The sequence below is a fragment of the Aegilops tauschii genome, chromosome 3 (genome assembly GCF_002575655.3).
Source record: "Aegilops tauschii subsp. strangulata cultivar AL8/78 chromosome 3, Aet v6.0, whole genome shotgun sequence".
Classification (NCBI taxonomy): Eukaryota; Viridiplantae; Streptophyta; class Magnoliopsida; order Poales; family Poaceae; genus Aegilops; species Aegilops tauschii.
This window is the reverse complement of record NC_053037.3, coordinates 496,571,756-496,587,851: the sequence shown is the minus strand read 5'-3', so window position 1 is coordinate 496,587,851 and position 16,096 is coordinate 496,571,756. Positions and strand designations below refer to the sequence as shown.

At 44.8% G+C, this 16,096-nt stretch overlaps 1 protein-coding gene across 1 annotated transcript; it reads right to left on the bottom strand.

Annotated features, from left to right (window-relative positions):
* Window positions 1-14,277: 14,277 nt before the first annotated feature.
* On the bottom strand, window positions 14,278-15,436 carry LOC109752823 (peroxisome biogenesis protein 7). The gene has a single exon (XM_020311752.4). The coding sequence runs from the start codon at window positions 15,340-15,342 to the stop codon at window positions 14,389-14,391; it is 954 nt and encodes a 317-aa protein (XP_020167341.1). The 5' UTR covers window positions 15,343-15,436; the 3' UTR covers window positions 14,278-14,388.
* Between the last annotated feature and the right edge of the window lie 660 nt (window positions 15,437-16,096).

The following is a 16,096-nucleotide window of genomic DNA, read 5'->3' as shown; positions in this document are numbered from 1 at the left end:
TTTGTGTTTAGGGGTTCAAAGAAAGTGGCATCTAAAAAGTGAAACCCAGCAACGTTGTCACTTAATGTGTCACCATTCTTCAGCTCTAAACATCCACGTATGAGACTCATCAAAGTTGGAGGAAGTGATGGAGGGGCTAGAGGAAGAGTTGGTGACCGGAGAGAACAAATGTGGGGGAATGGCAGAGGAGATACAACAAATTAAGAGAAACAGAACCCAACGAGTATTGTTCATTTTTATAAGACCTTGAAGACATTTCAGACAATGTGCAAAACAACCCATTTTGAGTTGTCTGAAATGTTGGGGAACGTAGCAGAAATTCAAAATTTTCTACGCATCACCAAGATCAATCTATGGAGTTTACTAGCAACGAGAGGGAAGGAGTGCATCTACATACCCTTGTAGATCGCGAGCGGAAGCGTTCAAGAGAACGGGGTTGATGGAGTCGTACTCGTCGTGATCCAAATCACCGATGATCCTAGCGCCGAACGGACGGCACCTCCGCGTTCAACACACGTACGGAGCAGCGACGTCTCCTCCTTCTTGATCCAGCAAGGGGGGAGGAGAGGTTGATGGAGATCCAGCAGCACGACGGCGTGGTGGTGGAAGTAGCGGGATTCCAACAGGGCTTCGCCAAGCGCTGCGGGAGAAGGGAGGTGTGTCACGGGAGGGAGAGGGAGGCGCCAGGGCTTAGATGTTGCTGCCCTCCCTTCCCCCCACTATATATAGGGCCAAGGGAGAGGGGGGGGCGCAGCCTTGGCCCTTCCTCCAAGGAAGGGTGCGGCCAGGGAGGAGTCCTTCCTCCCCAAGGCACCTCGGAGGTGCCTTCCCCCTTTAGGACTCTCCCTTTTTTTCTTATCTCTTGGCGCATGGGCCTCTTGGGGCTGGTGCCCTTGGCCCATATAGGCCAAGGCGCACCCCCTACAGCCCATGTGGCCCCCCGGGGCTGGTGGACCCCCTTGGTGGACCCCCGGACCCCTTTCGGCACTCCCGGTACAATACCGATAAAGTGTGAAACTTTTCCGGCGACCAAAATAAGACTTCCCATATATAAATCTTTACCTCCGGACCATTCCGGGACTCCGAACAACTTTCGGGTTACCGCATACTAATATCTCTATAACCCTAGCGTCACCGAACCTTAAGTGTGTAGACCCTACGGGTTCGGGAGACATGCAGACATGACCAAGACGACTCTCCGGTCAATAACCAACAGCGGGATCTGGATACCCATGTTGGCTCCCACATGCTCCTCGATGATCTCATCGGATGAACCACGATGTCGAGGATTCAATCAATCCCGTATACAATTCCCTTTGTCTATCGGTATGTTACTTGCCCGAGATTCGATCGTCGGTATCCCGATACCTTGTTCAATCTCGTTACCGGCAAGTCTCTTTACTCGTTCCGTAACACATCATCCCGTGATCAACTCCTTGGTCACATTGTGCACATTATGATGATATCCTACCGAGTGGGCCCAGAGATACCTCTCCGTTTACACGGAGTGACAAATCCCAGTCTCGATTCGTGCCAACCCAACAGACACTTTCGGAGATACCTGTAGTGCACCTTTATAGCCACCCAGTTACGTTGTGACGTTTGGTACACCCAAAGCATTCCTACGGTATCCGGGAGTTGCACAATCTCATGGTCTAAGGAAATGATACTTGACATTAGAAAAGCTCTTAGCAAACGAACTACACGATCTTGTGCTAGGCTTAGGATTGGGTCTTGTCCATCACATCATTCTCCTAATGATGTGATCCCGTTATCAACGACATCCAATGTCCATGGTCAGGAAACCGTAACCATCTATTGATCAACGAGCTAGTCAACTAGAGGCTTACTAGGGACATGGTGTTGTCTATGTATCCACACATGTATCTGAGTTTCCAATCAATACAATTCTAGCATGGATAATAAACGATTATCATGAACAAGGAAATATAATAATAACCAATTTATTATTGCCTCTAGGGCATATTTCCAACAGTCTCCCACTTGCACTAGAGTCAATAATCTAGTCCACATCACCATGTGATTAACACTCATAGGTCACATCACCATGTGACCAACATCCAAAGAGTTTACTAGAGTCGCCAATCTAGTTCACATCACTATGTGATTAACACTCAATGAGTTCTGGTTTGATCATGTTATGCTTGTGAGAGAGGTTATTAGTCAACGGGTCTAAACCTTTCAGATCCGTGTGTGCTTTACGAATATCTATGTCATCTTGTGGATGCTACCACACGCTACTTGGAGCCATTTCAAGTATCTGCTCTACTATACGAATCCGGTTTACTACTCAGAGTCATCCGGATTAGTGTCAAAGTTCGCATCGACGTAACCCTTTACGACGAACTCCTTTTCACCTCCATAATCGAGAAAATTCCTTAGTCCACTAGATACTAAGGATAAGTTCGACCGCTGTCATGTGATCCTTTCCCGGATCACTATTGTACCCCTTGACCAACTCATGGCAAGGCACACTCCATGTGCGGTACACAGCATAGCATACTGTAGAGCCTACGTCTGAAGCATAGGGGACGACCTTCGTCCTTTCTCTCTCTTCTGTTGTGGTCAGGTCTTGAGTCTTACTCAATACTCACACCTTGTAACACAGCCAAGAACTCCTTCTTTGCTGATCTATTTTGAACTCTTTCAAAATCATGTCAAGGTGTGCGTTCTTTGAAAGTATCATCGGGCGTCTTGATCTATCTCTATAGATCTTGATGCCCAATATGTAAGCAGCTTTATCCAGGTCTTCCTTTGAAAAACTCCTTTCAAACAACCCTTTATGCTTTCCAGAAATTTTACATCATTTCGGATCAACAATATGTCATTCACATATACTTATCAGAAATGTTGTAGCGCTCCCACTCACTTTATTGTAAATACAAGTTTCTAACAAACTTTGTATAAACCCAAAAACTTTGATCACTCCATCAAAGCGTATATTCTGACTCCGAGATGCTTGCTCCAATCCATGGAAGGATCGCTGGAGCCAGCATACCTTTTAGCATCCTTAGGATCGACAAAACCTTTCTGATTGTATCACATACAACCTTTCCTTACGAAAACTGGTAAGAAAACTTGTTTTGACATCCATCTGCCAGATTTCATAAATGCAGCTAATGCTAACATGATTCCGACGGACTTAAGCATCGCTACGGATGAGAAAATCTCATCGTAGTCAACTCCTTGAACTTGTGAAAATACTCTTTGCCACAAGTCGAGCTTCGTAGACAGTAACATTGCCGTCCACGTCTGTCTTCTTCTCAAAGATCCATTTATCTCGGATTTCATGGCTTCTAACCATTTGTCAGAATCCGGGCCCACCATCGCTTCCCCATAGCTCGTAGGTTCATTGTTGTCTAGCAACATGACTTCCAAGACAGGATCACGCATTACTCTGAAGTAGTACGCATCCTCGTCGTCCTACGAGGTTTGGTAGTGACTTGATCCGAAGTTTCATGATCACTATCATAAGCTTCCACTTCAATTGGTGTAGGTGCCACAGGAACAACTTCCTGTGCCCTGCTACACACTAGTTGAAGTTATGGTTCAATAACCTCATCAAGTCTCCACCATCCTCCCACTCAGTTCTTTCGAAAGAAACTTTTCCTCGAGAAAGGACTCGTTTCTAGAAACAATCACTTTGCTTCTGGATCTGAAATAGGAGGTATACCCAACTATTTTGGGTATTCTTATGAAGATGCATTTATCCGCTTTGGGTTCGAGCTTATCAGCCTGAAACTTTTTCACATAAGCGTTGCAGCCCCAAACTTTTAAGAAACGACAACTTAGGTTTCTCTAAACGGTGTCGTCTCAACGGAATTGCGTGGTGCCCCTTTTAAAGTGAATGCGGTTATCTCTAATGCCTAACCCATAAACGACAGTGGTAATTCGATAAGAGACATCATGGTATGCGCCATATCCAATAGGGTGCAGTTATGATGTTCGGACACACCATCACACTATGGTGTTCCAGGCGGTATTAATTGTGAAACACTTTCCACAATGTCTTAATTGTGTGCCAAACTCGTAACTCAGATACTCATCTCTATGATCATATCACAGACATTTTATCCTCTTGTCACGACGATCTTCAACTTCACTCTGAAATTACTTGAACCTTTCAATAATTCAGACTTGTGTTTCATCAAGTAAATACACTCAGCATCTACTCAAATCATCTGTGAAGTAAGAACATAACGATATCCACTGCATGCCTCAGCACTCATTGGACTGCATACATCAAAATGTATTACTTCCAATAAGTTGCTCTCTTGTTCCATCTTACTGAAAACGAGGCCTTTCTGTCATCTTGCCCATGTGGTATGATTTGCATGTCTCAAGTGATTCAAAATCAAGTGAGTCCAAACGATCCATTTGCATGGAGTTTCTTCATGCATATATACCAATAGACATGGTTCGCATGTCTCAATCTTTTCAAAAACGAGTGAGTTCAAAGATCCATCTACATGGAGCTTCTTCATGCGTTCTATACCAATATGACTCAAGTGGCAGTGCCACAAGTATGTGGTACTATCATTACTATCTTATATCTTTTGGCATGAACATGTGTATCACTACGATCGAGATTCATTTTGGGTGCAAGACCATTGAAGGTATTATTCAAATAAACAGAGTAACCATTATTCTCCTTAAATGAATAATCGTATTGCGATAAACATAATCCAATCATGTTTATGCTCAATGCAAACTCCAAATAACAATTATTTGGGTTTAACACCAATCTCGATGGTAGAGGGAGCATGCGATGCTTGATCACATCAACCTTGGAAACACTTCCAACACATATCGTCATCTCACCTTTAGCTAGTCTCCGTTTATTCTGCAGCTTTTATTTCGAGTTACTAACACTTAGCAACCGAACCGGTATCTAATACCCTGGTGCTGCTAGGAGTACTAGTAAAGTACACATTCATATAATGTATATCCAATATACTTCTGTCGACCTTGCCTGCCTTCTCATCTACCAAGTATCTAGGGTAGTTCCGCTTCAGTGACCGTTCCCCTCATTACAGAAGCACTTAGTCTCGGGTTTGGGTTCAACCTTGGCTTTCTTCACTAGAGCTGCAACTGATTTGCCGTTTCATGAAGTATCCCTTGTTGCCTGTGCCCTTCTTGAAACTAGTGGTTTTACTAACCATCAACAATTGATGCTCCTACTTGATTTCTACTTTCGCGGTGTCAAACATCGCGAGTTGCTCAGGGATCATCATGTCTATCCCTGATATGTTATAGTTCATCACGAAGCTCTAGCAGCTTGGTGGCAGTGACTTTGGAGAACCATCACTATCTCATCTGGAAGACAACTCCCACTCGATTCAAGCGATTGTAGTACTCAGACAATCTGAGCACATGCTCAACGATTGAGCTTTTTCTCCCTTAGTTTGTAGGCTTAAGAAACTTGTCAGAGGTCTCATACCTCTTGACGTGGGCACTAGTCTGAAATCCCAATTTTAGTTTTCGGAACATCTCATATGTTCTGCGACGTTTCAAAAACGTCTCTGGTGCCACAATTCTAAACCGTTAGCATTACGCACTGAACTATCACGTAGTTATCAAAACGTGTATGTCAGATGTTCCGTAACATCTACAGACAACGCTGAGGTTCAGCACACCGAGCGGTGCATTAAGGAGATAAGCCTTCTGTGCAGCAGTGAGGACAATCCTCAGTTCACGGACCCAGTCCGCATAATTGCTACTACCAACTTTCAACTAAATTTTCTCTAGGAACATATCTTAAACAGTAGAACTAAAGCGCAAGCTATGACATAATTTTCAAAGCCCTTTTTTACTATGTTCATGATAATGAAGTTCATCTGATTATTGAACTCCCACTCAGATAGACATCCCTCTAGTCATCTAAGTGATACATGATCCGAGTCAAACTAGGCCGTGTCCGATCATCACGTGAGACGGACTAGTTATCATCGGCGAACATCTCCATGTTGATCACATCTACTATACGACTCATGTTCGACCTTTCGGTCTCTTGTGTTCCGAGGCCATGTCTGTACATGCTAGGCTCGTCAAGTCAACCTAAGTGTTTTGCATGTGTTCCGAGGCCATGTCTGTACATGCTAGGCTCGACAACACCCGTTGTATTCGAACGTTAGAATCTATCACACCCGATCATCACGTGGTGCTTCGAAACAACGAACCTTCGCAACGGTGCACAGTTAGGGGGAACACTTTCTTGAAATTATTATAAGGGATCATCTTACTTACTACCGTCGTTCTAAGCAAATAAGATGCATAACATGATAAACATCACATGCAATCAAATAGTGACATGATATGGCCAATATCATTTTGCTCCTTTGATCTCCATCTTCGGAGCACCATGATCATCTTTGTCACCGGCATGACACCATGATCCCCATCATCATGATCTCCATCATTGTGTCTTCATGAAGTTGTCACGCCAACGATTACTTCTACTTCTATGGCTAACGCGCTTAGCAATAAAGTAAAGTAATTTACATGGCGTTATTCAATGACACGCAGGTCATACAAAAAATAAAGACAACTCCTATGGCTCCTGCCGGTTGTCATACTCATCGACATGCAAGTCGTGATTCCTATTACAAGAATATGATCAATCTCATACATCACATATATCATTCATCACATCTTCTGGCCATATCACATCACATAGCACATGCTGCAAAAACAAGTTAGACGTCCTCTAATTGTTGTTGCAAGTTTTTACGTGGCTTGTATAGGTTTCTAGCAAGAACGTTTCTTACCTACGTAAAACCACAACGTGATATGCCAATTTCTATTTACCCTTCATAAGGACCCTTTTCATCGAATCCGTTCCGACTAAAGTGGGAGAGACAGACACCCGCTAGCCACCTTATGCAACTAGTGCATGTCAGTCGGTGGAACCTGTCTCACGTAAGCGTACGTGTAAGGTCGGTCCGGGCCGCTTCATCCCACAATGCCGCCAAAACAAGATAAGACTAGTAACGGCAAGTAAATTGACAACATCGACGCCCACAACTACTTTGTGTTCTACTCGTGCATAGAAACTACGCATAGACCTAGCTCATGATGCCACTGTTGGGGAACGTAGCAGAAATTCAAAATTTTCTACGCATCACCAAGATCAATCTATGGAGTTTACTAGCAACGAGAGGGAAGGAGTGCATCTACATACCCTTGTAGATCGCGAGCGGAAGCGTTCAAGAGAACGGGGTTGATGGAGTCGTACTCGTCGTGATCCAAATCACCGATGATCCTAGCGCCGAACGGACGGCACCTCCGCGTTCAACACACGTACGGAGCAGCGACGTCTCCTCCTTCTTGATCCAGCAAGGGGGGAGGAGAGGTTGATGGAGATCCAGCAGCACGACGGCGTGGTGGTGGAAGTAGCGGGATTCCAACAGGGCTTCGCCAAGCGCTGCGGGAGAAGGGAGGTGTGTCACGGGAGGGAGAGGGAGGCGCCAGGGCTTAGATGTTGCTGCCCTCCCTTCCCCCCACTATATATAGGGCCAAGGGAGAGGGGGGGGCGCAGCCTTGGCCCTTCCTCCAAGGAAGGGTGCGGCCAGGGAGGAGTCCTTCCTCCCCAAGGCACCTCGGAGGTGCCTTCCCCCTTTAGGACTCTCCCTTTTTTTCTTATCTCTTGGCGCATGGGCCTCTTGGGGCTGGTGCCCTTGGCCCATATAGGCCAAGGCGCACCCCCTACAGCCCATGTGGCCCCCCGGGGCTGGTGGACCCCCTTGGTGGACCCCCGGACCCCTTTCGGCACTCCCGGTACAATACCGATAAAGTGTGAAACTTTTCCGGCGACCAAAATAAGACTTCCCATATATAAATCTTTACCTCCGGACCATTCCGGGACTCCGAACAACTTTCGGGTTACCGCATACTAATATCTCTATAACCCTAGCGTCACCGAACCTTAAGTGTGTAGACCCTACGGGTTCGGGAGACATGCAGACATGACCAAGACGACTCTCCGGTCAATAACCAACAGCGGGATCTGGATACCCATGTTGGCTCCCACATGCTCCTCGATGATCTCATCGGATGAACCACGATGTCGAGGATTCAATCAATCCCGTATACAATTCCCTTTGTCTATCGGTATGTTACTTGCCCGAGATTCGATCGTCGGTATCCCGATACCTTGTTCAATCTCGTTACCGGCAAGTCTCTTTACTCGTTCCGTAACACATCATCCCGTGATCAACTCCTTGGTCACATTGTGCACATTATGATGATATCCTACCGAGTGGGCCCAGAGATACCTCTCCGTTTACACGGAGTGACAAATCCCAGTCTCGATTCGTGCCAACCCAACAGACACTTTCGGAGATACCTGTAGTGCACCTTTATAGCCACCCAGTTACGTTGTGACGTTTGGTACACCCAAAGCATTCCTACGGTATCCGGGAGTTGCACAATCTCATGGTCTAAGGAAATGATACTTGACATTAGAAAAGCTCTTAGCAAACGAACTACACGATCTTGTGCTAGGCTTAGGATTGGGTCTTGTCCATCACATCATTCTCCTAATGATGTGATCCCGTTATCAACGACATCCAATGTCCATGGTCAGGAAACCGTAACCATCTATTGATCAACGAGCTAGTCAACTAGAGGCTTACTAGGGACATGGTGTTGTCTATGTATCCACACATGTATCTGAGTTTCCAATCAATACAATTCTAGCATGGATAATAAACGATTATCATGAACAAGGAAATATAATAATAACCAATTTATTATTGCCTCTAGGGCATATTTCCAACATGAAATGACTTACAAAAGTGAACGGAGGGAGTAATATATTCCTATACATCTTTTTTATTCCGTAGCAACGCACGGGCAGATTACTAGTTTGAGAGTAAATTTTTGAAGAAATTCTCTCATGCTTCACTTATATTATTTTGAGAGATGAAAATTTCTATGCTCATGTTCTTCACTTAAATTTGTTTGAGCTTGTTATAAGCAATGGTAATATATAAAATTAGTCCCAAAGTGATAGATATCCAAGAGAGATATAATAAAAACTTTCATGAAGATCATTGGACATTATAAACTTGATTCTTTGTAATAGTTTTGAGATATGATGATAGTAATATGTGAGCCATGTTGGTGAGTAATTATGCTTTAGTAAGAATATTGGTGTTAAGTTTTGTGATTCCCTATGCAAGCACGAAAGTCAATAGTTAAGCAATGTAATTACAACCTACTTGTGGTGCATTATTCGGTGTTAGTTATGCTTAATGCTCGTTAATGATTGTTTTTTCTTGGTTGGTTGCTTCTCAATCTATTTGCTAGCCTTTCCTTGCACTAAGTGGGAATACTACTTGTGCATCCAAAATCCTTAAACCTAGTTGTTCCATATGAGTCCAACATATCTACCTATATGCGGTATTTCCGTGCCGTTCCAAGTAGATTTGTATGTGCCAACTCTAATTTTCAAAATGAATTTCCTTTTTGTGTGCCCGTACCGCTCATGAAGCGGGAGGGGGTGGCCAATATTTTTCCATGCTAGATTTGTTATTCTCAAGATGAGTGTTTATTCACTTGTCATTGCACGATAGTGTGGCGGTAATAGGGATGTCGAGTCCCGAAATGAAAAAGAAATTTACTTTGTGGTGTCAAATAATAAATTCCTTGGAAAGTGTTGGTATGGAAGGCACCCGTGGATACGGCTAGCCATGTATTGTGAAAGAATGGAGGAAAAAGGAATAAACTTTATTTTATGTTTGGGAACCTCCTATGATGTATCTAGCATGGAAAGTATTGGGAATTACTCGGTCGTTTCCGTTGAGGGGAAAAGCATGCCTCTCAAAATATTTCATCTCTCAATTTAAGCTCTGAGCTCTGGCAACTCTACAAATCTCTGCTTCCCTCTGCGAAGGGCCTATCTATTTACTTTTATGCAATTTTTACTTTTATTTGAGTCTCCATCTTCTCTTATAAAGCACCAACTAGGGAGCACTATGATCATACTTGTGCATTGGATGTAGCTAATATTCGAGTGTGTTTCATGAATGGATCAATGATTGAGCATGATGGGTTAGGGATATCTTTCTTTAGTGTTGATATTTTGAAATACATGGTTGCTTGTTGATATGCTTGAGTATTGAAGTCTTCATGTCAATTATGGACTATTACTTTGAACCATCTAAAAGTCCAAATGTCCATGCTACAAAAGAAAAGAATATGTGATGAACATGTTAGGCAGCATTTCACATCAAAAATTCTATTTTTATCATTTACCTACTCGAGGACGAGTAGGAATTAAGCTTGGGGATGCTGATACGTCTCCAACGTATCTATAATTTTACATTCATTTTATAGCAACTTTATATCATTTTCTGGGACTAACCTATTGACATAGTGCCCAATGCCAGTTGCTTTTTTTTGCTTGTCTTTTACTTCACAGAATATCCATGTCAAACATAGTCCAAACACAGTGAAACTTTTTGGAGACTTTTTTTGCCTAGAAGACAACTTGGGAGCGAAGGAAATGCACGAGGGAAGGCCCGTGGGGCCCACCACCCACTTGGGCGCCAGAGGCCCCTGACGTGCCCTGATGGGTGGTGGGGCCCACGGAGGTCCTTTCCACCGCCTCTCAACTCTATAAGTACCCAAATATTCCAAAAACCCTAGGGTAGTCAACGAAACACAATTCCACACGCCGCAAGTTCCAGAACCACGAGATCCAATCTAGAGCCCTTTCCTGGCACCTTGCCAGAGGGGAACACGATCACGAAGGGGTTCATCATCCTCATTGGTGCTCCTCTGATGATGCGTGAGTAGTTTACCACAGACCTACGGGTCCGTAGGTAGTAGCTGGATGGCTTCTTCTCTCTTTTTTATTCTCAATACAATGTTCTCCTCGATGTTCTTAGAGATCTATTTAATGTGATGACTTTTTGCGGTGTGTTTGTTGGGATCCGATGAATTGTGAGTTTATGATCAGTTCTATCTATGAATATTATTTGCGTCTTGTTTGATCTCTTATATGCATGATTATTATAGCCTCGTATTTCTTCTCCGAAACTTTGGTTTGGTTTGGTTTGGCCAACTAGATTGATTTTTCTTGCAATGCGAAGAGGTGCTTTGTGATGGGTTCGATCTTGCGGTGTTCTCACCCAGTGACAGAAGGGGTAGCGATGCACGCATGTATCATTACTATTAAGGATAAAAAGACGGGGTCTAATTCCTACATGAATAGATCTTGTCTACATCATGTCATTGTTCTTATTGTATTACTCCGTTTCTCCATGAACTTAATACACTAGATGCATGCTGGATAGTGGTCGATGTGTGGAGTAATAGTAGTAGATGCAGGCAGATGTCGGTCTACTAATCTTGGACGTGATGCCTATATACATGATCATTGCCTTGGATATCGTCATAATTATTTGCTCTTCTATCAATTGCCCAACAGTAATTTATTTACCTACCGTATGTTATTTTCTCGAGAGAAGCCACCAGTGAAATCTATGGCCCTCGGGTCTATTTTCTATCATATTGTTTTTAGATCTATTATTCCAAAAACCCAAAAATACCTTGTTGCAGTTTTTCTTTCTTTATTTTATTTTGTGTTTTCGCTAGATCTATTTATCCAATCTCATACAATTAATCTATCTCAATACCGAGGAGGGATTGACAACCCCTCTTACGCGTTGGGTTGCAAGTATTTTTATTTGTGTGCAGGTGCTGTTTACATAGTGTTGCTTGGTTCTTCTACTGGATTGATAACCTTGGTTTCACAACTGAGGAAAATACTTACCGTTGTTGTGCTGCATCATCCTCTCCTCTTCGGGAAAATACCAACGCAGATACAAGCAATCACACTGAGCCAAATTTTCGGCTTCCGTAGAAATATCTACCTCCCCACCCCCTCCCCCTTACCAAAAGCCACATTTCTCCTGTTTCCGCCTTCCTTTCCAAGTTCAAACCTTCACTCCTTGCTTGCAGGACTGCCTCCTCGCCGGCAACCCTCCTTCACGCTGCTCGGCCTCGTCGATCCAGGCAGGTAATCCACACCTGACCCCCATCCTCCTCCTTCTCCTTCTACATCCCACATGCCCCGACCACCGGCATGACACCTTCCACCCAAATCACCGACCCCTACCCCAATAAACGCCGCCCTAACCCATGGTGCACACAGTATAGTACTACTTCTTGAGCTTGTGTTGGTTTTTCCCTTCAAGAGGAAAGGGTGATGCTGCATAGTAGAGATAAGTATTTCCCTCAGCTAAGAACCAATGTAGGGTCGAAGGTCGCCCTATTGTTGGTGGAACTTTTGTTAGCGGTGCACTTCCAATGTGTTTGACAACTATTCAGGAGGAGAATGGAAGCTTAGAGGAGGAAGTTGTGTTGAGGTAAAATATGGGATGTGCCATTTTATTCATAATCCTTTGTTTGGTATAGTTAGGCGGATTTTGGTAATAACGATATGTGATTATGGGGGCTAATAGTATTCGTGGTTGTATGGATATGTTTTAGCCACAATGAAATGAAACCAATGTGATTGTAAACACACACGCGCGCACACAATTTAATAAGGATAGAAGAAGACAATGTGTTCCAATCTGTACGGTATGTTTGCATATAATTGATTATTTGCATATCATCTAGTCGAATAGGAACACCATACCATTTAGACCACTTGTGCAAGGAACAAGAGTGGGATTCATACCACGTACATATCCTATAAACAACTAACGTTTTTGTGCTAAAACCCCTAAAGACGGGGGTCAGTAAGATATATGAAAACCATGACTGTTGACCACTATGAGATCCCATCCCCTCTCCAGCCAACCAAACTTAGATTTGTTGGGAAGAAAAGTAAAAAAGGGACACTAGATTTGTGATTTCACCAAGTTTGGTATTGTTTGTTATTTATGGGATTGTGAGGATCCCTAGACGGTTTGGTGTTGTCTAGAAGCTTCCAAAGGTCGCAACACAGCCCTCGTGGATTCAGATTCTCCCCCGAACATGTACCGAGTGGCTACTACAACAACAAGGATGTGTGTGTGGGCGACATGGTTGTTGCTTTTCTCGTATTTGTTCTATTCTCCGGTGGCGCTATCCAGATCTACACCTTTTTCCTAACATGGTCATAGAAAAAATGACAGAAAAACAGAGGGATTACTCCCACTGCATGTATTTATATTGACTTCTTCGGCATATGAATTGGGAAATGCTTCATTTCAGCCTGTAGCACACGACCGTCCGCCACCTCCTCCTATTTTTGTAAAAAAGATCTGCAACATCTGAACATCATATGTGTTACAAGATTTCTTTCCGCAATAGCACCCATGTTGTAAGAAAATGAAGATGGAGAAAAAAGTATGCAAATTTTTTCTGCAACATCATCCGTGTTGCAAAATTTTCTTCCACAACAACACCCATATTGCAAAAAAAGTGAAGACAGAAATTTCTCTAATTTTTTTCTGCAACACCATCTATGTTGCAAAATTTCCTTCCGCAACAACACCCATGTTGCAAACTTTCCTTCCATAACAACACCCATGTTGCAAAATTTCCTTCCGCAACAACACCGATGCGTAGCATGCCCCATATAAATTACAGGCAAAAGAAATGAGAGCCTACTCTATGTATGTACCAAACATAACCTAATTTAGGAGTGAATCCACCGAGTTAATGGAAAGCAGAGACCCAGTTGGAAACTGAAAGTATGCTTTCCTATTAGCTCTGTGAACCAGCAGCTTGATTTCCTCTTTAAATTTCCTTCTGCGTTTGTGGAGGTTTCCCTGAATGTTCCGGAAGATGAAATCATTTCTTGCAGTCCAGAAAGCCCAGCAAGTCAAAATGAATAATTCTAGGAAGAAAGGCACCCCTATCAGATCACTGAAATGCTCGATAGTTCTCCAGCGAAATGACATTGATGCAAAATTGATGCAACCGGGAGTCCAGGACATAATATCTCCAGCAAATCGATGCAAAATGTCATTTGAAGAAAAGGTGGCCTCAGGTTTCTAGAGTGTACAGTCCACACATAGGGCAGTTGCAATCTTCAATGTGGAATTGTTTTGTCAGAAGAAGCTCTCTGGTATTCAGTCTGTTGTTGATCAGAAGCCCAAAGAAAACCTTGTGCTTACTTTGGCAACATACTAGCAATAGCAACACGAAATATCTAAACAAGCTAGCAATAGCAGGCTGCAATGTATGGGAGGGGCAGTCCAACTCAACACATAAAAAACTTAACCAGTTTGTGAAGCAAACAATGGTACTTTAGCATTATTCCAACTTCAACTCACCAGGTGTTTACTTCCATTCCATTCCATGTGTATCACAACCAATGTAAGATCGATTCAACAGACATGATACAGATCACCAAAACATGTTGTGTTACATTGCTCTCGGATCACTCCCAAATGGCCAAACGTAGATCATCTCATCCCAGCCGGTGCTGGCGAGCAGCCCGTCGGTGAGCACGCTCATGTCGATCCCGGCTACGAACTCGGTGTGGTGGCCGTACCTTTGCAGCAGGGCGTCCTCTTTCCGGTAATCCCACATGCAGACCGTCATGTCGTAGGAGCAGGACATGAGCATGCCCTGCCGGTGCGGCGAGAACTTGACGCGCTTGACGGCGTAGCCGTGCCCCGCGAGCTGGGCGAGGGGCGCCTGCGGCGAGCGGACGTCCCAGATGCGGATCGACTTGTCGACGGAGCCGGTGGCCAGGATGGACGGGTCGTACTTGTCCCAGTCGAGGGAGAGCACCTCGTGGTCGTGGGCCGGGATGACGAGGGTCGGCCCCGGCTCCCGCACGTCCCAGACGCGGGCCGTGTGGTCGCCGGACGCCGACGCGAAGACGTCCGGGTGCCGGGCCGACCACGCGGCGGCGTAGACGCAGTACTCGTGGCCGCGGAAGGTGCGCACGGAGGCGGGCCGGTCGGGGGACCAGAGCTTGAGGGTGTCGTCCCAGGAGGCGGAGAGGAAGGCGTCGCGGCGGACGGGGTTCCAGTCGATCCCGTGGACCTCCCGCGCGTGCTCCCGGAGGAGGCGGACGGGGTTCTGCGCCGGCGGCAGCGTGACGTCGAAGAGCCGGACGGAGCCGTCCCCCGACGCGGCGGCGCAGAGGGAGTCGTGGGACTCGGACCACGCGCAGTCGAAGAGCGCGTCGGAGGTGGGGAAGGAGAAGAGCGGGGTGAGGCCGGGCCCGGCGGCGGAGAGGTCGAGAACCAGGAGGTGGCCGTTGCCGACGAGGCCGAAGTGCTGCGAGGTGGCAGCGAGGAGGCGATGCTCGTGGAACGGGCTGAAGCGGACGGAGAAGCCCGGCGCCGGGGCCTTGAACGACGGCATCGCGGCGGCGGTGTGGATCCGGGACGGGCGGGGCGGGGATAGATGTGGGGTGGGGGGTGGGAGGACTGACTTGCGGAGACTCTGCCTTTGCGTTTTCTTCACGGGGTTTCCCGGATTTTTTTTATTATAAAGAAATCCTTTTTTTTTAGTTGGAACCGCAATTCCATTAAGGAAGTCACATCAGACTACTGATTTTTTGCTACTTATCAGACTAGTCTGTGGCCATCCGATTGGAAGCACACACGTCGTTGGATCTGCTAGGAAAACTCCCCCGCGTGAGTTATACTAGTTTGCATGCATGCTTTTGCATTAATTGCCATTATATTATTTCCTATAACAACTTCTTCCCCAAATCCAGGCATGGTTAATTAAAGATATTTTATCCAATCATGAATACCATTGCTTCCTAATCAGGATCGTTGCTTCCTTATTTGTTTCCAATTGTGAGGACTATTGCTTCCTAAACAGGATTGTTGCTTCACAAAATTTTCTTTGCTTCCTAAAATTTTCTTTGCTTCGTAAGAAGTTTTCAGCCGTATGAGGATTATTTTTGTTTGCTTCCTTTCCTATTTTCAATCGTGAGGATCTTTGCTTCCGAACTTTAGTTTGCTTTCCATTCTTGTTTTGGACTGTCTTTTTATTTGTTTCGATCAAATTTCTTCCATATGGTTGCACAAAAACTGTAGATTGCTTCGGTCATATTACAATTGTTCGAGAGTATTTCATGTTAGAAGTTTTGTCCGGTGTATTTTGT